At 36.3% G+C, this 7,837-nt stretch overlaps 1 protein-coding gene across 1 annotated transcript; it reads right to left on the reverse strand.

Moving 5' to 3' along the window:
• Positions 1 to 193: 193 nt before the first annotated feature.
• On the reverse strand, positions 194 to 6,089 carry LOC120210608 (copper methylamine oxidase-like). Its single transcript, XM_039209302.1, has 12 exons — positions 5,602 to 6,089; positions 4,963 to 5,072; positions 4,530 to 4,835; positions 4,098 to 4,210; positions 3,661 to 3,991; positions 3,358 to 3,573; positions 3,014 to 3,250; positions 2,514 to 2,699; positions 2,285 to 2,425; positions 645 to 913; positions 445 to 526; positions 194 to 337 (listed from the first exon to the last, which is right to left on the reverse strand). The coding sequence occupies exons 1-12, from the start codon at positions 5,837 to 5,839 to the stop codon at positions 203 to 205; spliced, it is 2,364 nt and encodes a 787-aa protein (XP_039065233.1). The 5' UTR covers positions 5,840 to 6,089; the 3' UTR covers positions 194 to 202.
• Between the last annotated feature and the right edge of the window lie 1,748 nt (positions 6,090 to 7,837).

The raw sequence follows: 7,837 nt of genomic DNA on the forward strand, positions 1-7,837 counted from the left end.
GGGCAGGGAACCTTAAAATGCATGAACACTTTCATATCACAAATGCATGATCATGCTATGCTTATCAAAGTCATCTACACAGGAAAGGAATTTAAAAAGATAATATACATATAAATTTAAAAAAAGTAGTGTTTTATTGCTTTGAAATTCTACACCAGTGATGGCAATTGATAGTACCGTGTTTTATTAAAAGATGAAATGGTCAAAGTTTTGCCATCAAACCATCCTGAAGGGTCTTGGGTACCACATTTTCTTTGACATCCCTGTCTTTAGTTTCCAATTCACATGCATTCGGAGGGACATCCACTGCCGGAGAGCAGTTAAAGAATCCATGCGGCTGCACATCACAAACACACCAAATTATCTAAAGCCTCGGTGGTCATAACTCATAAGCATGAAGAAAGCATATGAGATTACTATGGCAATTCGAATTAGATGGTTTACCATCAGCATGAAACCAATGCGCTCCACCGGCATAACAGGCCAGTCTTCCAATCGAGGCACATGTGTAACTCCAAATACATACCTGCAGTAATAAGGTAGCTTGAGAAGACACCAATGCTTTATTGGCAAGCAGCCGTGAAGCTTAAAGTGTTAAAAATCCTATGCTTTAAAGTTTAATGAGAAAGAGCAGTTTAACCAACCAGAGAACTATATCAGTTTCCTCAAGAGAACGATCCTGCTTGACCCATGTAGCCAATCCTTCGCCAACACGTGAATTTTGATTTGGAAACTCTCCTCCAGGAAACATCTCATCAGGAGCATACTGAGTAACCCAAAGGTTATGCTTTAAGAAAGCAGCTCTTCTTAAAAACTTGGCCTCAGAACCAGCTAACGGTAGACAGTTCGAGCCAGGTACAAGTTTGTAACCAGTCAATTGACCACTCCTGTTCACCGTCCTTGTATTCCTCACCTGGAATATGTTGCATATGTAATTATGCCATTTACAATCAAAAGTGAGAACAAATATATAGATCTCTTATTTATAAGACAAAAATAGGATAAGCACTATTAATATTGTGCCATTACAATACTACTATCCCAAAAAGGAAGTCCCATGCCTCACATCTTACACTTATCTACTTAATGAAAAACACAACTAAGAAATGATTACCAATTAAAAATACTTATTCCAATACAAGTCAATCAATTGGACACAGTTCCAGGTGCAATTAACGTTAAAAACAATCAACTGGGTACACCACTCTGAAGCTATGAGCATATGGTGAAACCCATAAAACCAACATTTACATGTTAAGGGTTCAGGAGGTAGAAGAAGGGTACAGATAAAGTTTGAAGAAACAATGGTTAACGGTCAGACCAAGATTTATTTTCCTTTTAGCCTTTTCACCTATTTGATTCTTTGAATCAATTCCTAGAGTTTCAGTTTCTCACTCATGATCATTCTTCTGTATTTTTTCAGAATTTCATTCAAAATAAAGTATGTTCATTCAACTTAGCTATTAAACATATTAATTTACTATATCTTCCAATATCAGTATATTTTATTTATTTGATGTTTGAAACTTTTAAATATTAAAACTTTTTAAATTTTTTAAATTAATATTGGCATATAAGCATATTGATGTACATGTACGAGATAGAGATGTGTTCTTATTTACATACAAAATTATATTTTGTAAGGAACTTGGAAGTTGGAAATGATATATATATATATATATATATCTTGCGTGTGTGTGTGTTACTAGGACTCAGGTGTGATAGTTCAGTATGGGTATGTGTCCAAACACTAGAACGGTTAGATTTTTCTAAGTTAAACCTTGTATTTGGAGGATGCTTGGGGTCATTTCCGTCTATCCATGTATTGGACATAAGTATTACTAGAAAAATGAGGAGTTGGAGCAACATAGTGTGTGTGTGAAAAAAGAAATATTAAAATGTCGATAAGCCTGAAACGACAAGTAGAAAACATATCAGTACTTATGTATCAATACCAAAAACAAAAATGGTATATCTACCTGTAGGATAGTATTACTAACTACTTTGGTAGCAAGAGGGAAGAAATCATGTGATTTCTAGAAAATATTATGTAACAAAAAGAGAACTAGACAACTTTAAGAAAGGAGAAACAAAAGTTAGTCGCCACAATTTTCTGGAGAACATAAAAGTTGGTACTTCTATGCAGTAAAAGCACCTATATTCAAAATCAAAGACAATTTTTTTCTGATAATATGAAAAGTCCAAGGCATACCAGGAATAGAACAAATAAGCCCAGACAAGTAACACAAACAACCAATTCAACCCAAAGACACGTAATTCTTACAATCCAATGGCGAGCTGTTGAGGGATTACAATCACGCATTGCTTGGAGTTCTGTTTTAAGCAGGGTCTCTTCTGCATAGAACGCATTATTATGAATGTTATTTTCACCAGGTTCCTCAACTTTAGCATTGACCTCAACAACCTGGAAATATAGTGGAAATGATGTCATATAGTAGAGAAACATTTTAATATGTAAGAAAATAACAATCCAAAAATTCAAAGTCATATACCTGATTGAAAGCTTCCCCGGGTTTGCAATCAATAGCCATGTCCATACGAGCCACAAAGAAGTGTTGATGAACGGGTGCGTATAAACCTGGGGCAATCATTGTGCCATATTTTCGAGATTCTCCAGGCTGTAATGCTCCTAAGCTAAGAATTCCTGTAAGCTTAACTTCAGCTTCAATCTTTCCATCCTGTAGTCACCAATAATAAAAGGTCAATGAAATCGTTAAAAGGCACACGAAGTCATAACAACATAGAAGTTTGTCACACAGTTAAGATTCAATATGCAACTTCCCTAAATGTGCCTTGAGACCTCTCTAAATGTTTTCAACAGTATGCCTGTATGTAATGTATACAAATTCATATTTAAATATAAATTTTCATCATTTGTTCATATGAATTTTATATTTCATGTCTATCATATATTTTATTAGGTTTTAAAATGATATAGTAGCCATTTGCATCTCTGGCACCACATTTTAGCATGTCATGTCGGTAGACTTACCTGATAAAAGTGCCAGAAAAATCCGTACTCATAATTAGCAACAGTGCATATGAAAGACACTGTTAGCCGCCTAGACCTTCGAACTTCAGCCAAACCTGTTCTCCAATCTTGATGCTTCCATAAAATCCCATGATCCTCTTCATGCAGACAGACACAGTTTTCAATCGTTTCAACACCTCCAGAGAAATCTGTAAAGTGAGCATCAAAGAATTTGATATAGCCGAGACAATCACATCCCTGAAACAGCAATTTTGTTTTGAATAAATTTTAACTTCATTAGAAAAAGAGCACTATGTAAATTCCAAATTACATAATACAAAGAGTAGGCGGACTAATGATCAAACCTTTTTGAGAGAATGTGCATTTTTCCCAAGGCCATCTTCCCCAGCATCAAAAGCATTCTTTCGGTAATGTGGATCATTTGGATCCCCATATGGCACAACCATCTCCACAAAACTCAATCTATGAGCAACAGACCTTCGACCTCGACTACCATCAACATATGCAATAGAGTATATAACCAAGCCCTCCTTTGGGGTGAAACCAATACGGAAATTCCACTATCAGCAATAGAGAAAAAAGCAGAACGTTCATGAGTTTCTGCATTCAGCAAGAAATATAACCAATTTGAACAAATGCAGACGTACCATCTGCCACTCGACAAAACACCCACTAACACGAAAGCTTGGACCTTCTGGCTGAACAATCTGTAAGGGTTTCACATCACTTCGATCAGCACCGCCTCTTGTTTCTCCAGAAGTATAATTCCTCAAGGGATCAGTCGGAGGTAAAGGAACAAATTTAAGGTCTTCAAACTCAATCACCTTCATCTTTTGCATATCAACAAGTACTAAAATTCCCTCAACTGGGCGAGCATAGCCATTTTCCATGGGACAGTCACTTTCAGTTCTGCAGAATATAAGTGGTTTAGCAAGTCTTCTGCTAGGAGAATCAGCATCGCTATAATAACCAACACACCTGTTGAAAATGGATTTAAACCCAATGTACAAATATAAGCGCATGAAGCAAATCAAAACACTTGGGCAAACATTTAATATGCAAATGAAATGCAGATATAACTAACCAAGGATCAACCATCACAAGGTCCATGTCCTCAATACCCCTCTTCTTCATTGCTTCTCGGAATGGAGGAAAGTCTTTCACAACAGCTTCACATTCAGCATATTCCATAGCATCCTGAAAGGAATACAAAACTGAGAAATAAAATATGAAATGGTAATGCTTTTGGTAAGTTCCCCTTAACCTAACATTCGCACTTGGACTGGGGGGAGGGGCATCCGATTATGTGTATGTCCCCGACACAGGTATGTTCAATTTGTAGTGAAGTTTTTCTATATATTTGGAGGCTCAAACATCCATACACAGGTAAGTTGGATAATTCAAGGGATAAATGAGTCTGATAGCATAACACTCAACTGCAATTAGTCTAGAATTCTAAAATCTAGCAATTGAAAAAATATAAATCATAGATGTCCATGCAGGGAGATAGATTTACCATAGGAGGCTGAACATCTGGAACAACTTGAGATGATATTACTTTTCCTCTGTGATGCCCTCCTCGAGTTACTGCATGTACTTCTGATAACTCAACAATCCAAATACTTGTCTCATTGGAAATTTTGTTATAGACAACCAATCTAGCTCGCCTGAGAGGGAGCTTGGTAGGGATCACTGGGCCCTTTTTAGTCCTGGGAAGTAATGAGGGTTGGAAAGGTGGGAAGAAATAAGCATCTGCCAAAGCAACAACATGCTTGTCTGGCTCCAAAAGAACAACTTCCACAAAGCGCATGCTATCTCTTACCTGAAAACCAAAAAAAAAAAAAACTTTAGCTCGACATTTTATACAAACATCAAAAAAGTCTTCAGCGCAATGATTTGGAAAAGATATAATAGATGACAAATAAAGGCATTATACATAAATTAGCAACCTCAGGAGTGGCTCCAGCAGCCCTGACAGTAGCAATTGCTACAGAGATCTCAGCAGCAGATAAAGGGTCCAAAGGATGGCTGGTTTGAGGCCTTGTCAAGATTTGGATCCCTGCACAATCAACGAAGGAACCTTTTTGAGTCCAATAGAGAGAAAATCCTTGTCGACATCAGAGCGCAAAACACACAAATCCCAGCATAACTCTCAAACACGCTGGGTTAAACGCAAAATTATTAATTGATCGTAAGTTAAATGAAATTAGTCAACAAGCCGCAAATAAAAAATAAAAGGTCAAAGTTAAGCATTAAGTAATTAATTGATCGTCCTTTCTCAAAGAAATTTTACACTTTCAAGATTCTCTCATGATAACAATAAAATATAGATAAATAAAAGAAGAAATACACATGCATTTGGTGCAAACTAGAACCGTAGTCAAGATTTCTTTAAAAAATAATATATCGAAGTCTGAGATTTTAGTTCATGAAATCCGTGGATGATTAATCCCCGGGGAACGATGTAGTAAATCAAGAATCTGAAAAACATGAAATAATAGAGAAAGAAAACCGTAATAACAAGTAAACCGGCCAGGATCTAAAAAGAAGATCATGTGCAAAGCCAACACAATTAGAGAGAGAGATGCCTTTGGTGGATGCAGTGGCGGAGGTATCAGGAAGAGGATCAACGGGGCGAATCACGGACGCCATGGCAGCTTTGGTGGCGCGTTGATCCGCAGAGGTGACCGTCCAGTCGTGTAGCACATTGGAGGCGGAGGCGGGAAGAGGCGCGGTGGAAACGACGGAGCGGGGAGCGCAACATGAAGAAGGGGAAGACGATGATGAAGAAGAAAGAAGCGTCGTCGTTTTCTTAGCTGAGGCCATTGTAAAGGGTTCGCGAGCTCTCCAAATCCACCGCAGTTAGTCTCAATACAATCTACTGACATACAGCAAAACTGACTGTGCGTCTCACTCTTGTATCAATCTTTTATATAAGAAAAAAAAAACAAGGAAACAAAGAGAAGAAAGGCGAAGCAAGTTTAGATCAAAGATTTGTTGCAGTTGAGTGGTAATTTAAAAAGGAAAGGGCTCGCATTTTCATCGGGAAAAAAGAGGTGTGACTTTGAGGAAAGAAATGAAACCAGAAAGGAAAATCATGGGAAAAAAAGGAAAGCAATTAGCAATGCTGGAGATGGAGGAAAAAGGAAGCTCCGTTATATACTCTGCTACTCTTTCTCCTCCTCCACGGGGAACCACGTGCATCCTTCTCACTCCACTTTTGTTTTTGGTTACATCTTGATTTTTCTTTTAATTAACAACAACAATTAATTGAATAATAATTACTATAATTAAAATTATAAGAAGGGTTTACAATTAATTATAAGAAACAACCTAATAGATAGTAGAAAAAGAAAGAAACTATTTTTTTAAGATAAAAAGAAAGAAAATTTTAGGTAAATCTTTTATATTGTTTTAAATTTATAAATATTCATCTTTATATTATAAAATTTTAAAAATAATTATAGATTTAGTCTACACCGTTTTTTTAAATCATTATTTTAATAATTTTATCAAGTTTTTATGATTATACTATTCATGGTCCAAATTTTGAATAAGAAATACAAATGTCATTTAATTATTGTAAAAAAAACTATCCACAAGATAAAATAAAAGAAAAAGAAGAGAGGTGGTGTGTTGGCTCGGCTCCACTTTGTTTTGTATATATATTTGTAAATTTGGGTGCTTATATAATGTAATAATGATGTTGATATATAAGAGGATAAGTGGGGTGATACATGGACTGATAGGAATGGTGGATCTTACTGTCCTTTTTTCTGATATTAACTTTCTAAGACCTTACAGCTTTCCCTTATTTCTCTAAAAGGACTTTCATTTTACCTTTTTTACGGGACAGGCCCAGACGTTTGCTTTCTTTTCTATTTCACTAATGACGCCAGCTATCACGAAAAATTAAGGTCCGTTCGTTTTGTTGAAATATTTTTCGTAAAATGAGTTACATTTTTTTATAAGTATTTTTTAGAAAATGTTTAACATACAACAACAAAATCATATTCACATATGCAATAGGGTAAGGGAGATGTAGAGTAGTAGGCTGCCTCCAATACTAAGTTGAGAGCAGCTTCCGTGGAAGACCTCTGGCAGTTAGAAAAATTAAAAGTAAAGATAGAAATGCTATGCATGTATAAATAAATAAATAAATAGTTGAACAATCTTCATATGCAGTCTACATACGTGCGTATGAAATATGAAGTAATCCTTGCAAATAAATTTCTGCATAAAAATCTCTGCATATAGACAGAAACGTAAGACCCGACTAATATTTAAAAAGAGCAAAACTTGAAGTAAATGATACACAAAATTCAACGATAGTAAGCAACAAGAAGGAATAAAGTCAAATGTGTTAAAACCTAAACTAAAACAACACTACTCCGCTACCGTAGTTCTAAGCCTTCATAAATTCCAATGACATAAACATATAAAAAGAAGAAGTCATGGAAATTACTACAAATGCATAAAAAGAAGACATAAATGATATACCCTATGGATGTGATATGTACTACTCAGTTACCTTGATCTTAAGTCTCCATACTTTCCTATCAGAGGTCATGTCCTCAGTAAGGGCTAAATCCTTTAAATCAAATCTCAAGCAGTCTTTCCACTTCCGTCTTGGTCGTCCTCTCCTTCTGGCACCGTCGACTGTAATCGACTCCACCCTCCTGACCGCATCCGATGGTTGTCGCCTAAGGACATGCCCAAACCACCGTAGTATTCCCTCCATCAATTTTTCGGGTATATGCACCACCCCCAAGGACATCTTAATAGCAGAGTTTGGTGTCATGTCCCACAGAGTCCTACCACATG

Source organism: Hibiscus syriacus, unplaced genomic scaffold (assembly GCF_006381635.1).
Source record: "Hibiscus syriacus cultivar Baekdansim isolate YM2019G1 unplaced genomic scaffold, ASM638163v2 tig00109926_pilon, whole genome shotgun sequence".
Lineage (NCBI taxonomy): Eukaryota > Viridiplantae > Streptophyta > Magnoliopsida > Malvales > Malvaceae > Hibiscus > Hibiscus syriacus.

Coding starts and splice junctions, on each gene's coding strand:
- LOC120210608 (XM_039209302.1), bottom strand. CDS start 5,839: ATGGCCTCAGCTAAGAAAACGACGACGCTTCTTTCTTCTTCATCATCG. Junction 5,073..5,601: donor CGCCACTGCATCCACCAAAG/GCATCTCTCTCT, acceptor TTGATTGTGCAG/GGATCCAAATCTTGACAAGG. Junction 4,211..4,529: donor CAGATGTTCAGCCTCCTATG/GTAAATCTATCT, acceptor TATTCCTTTCAG/GATGCTATGGAATATGCTGA.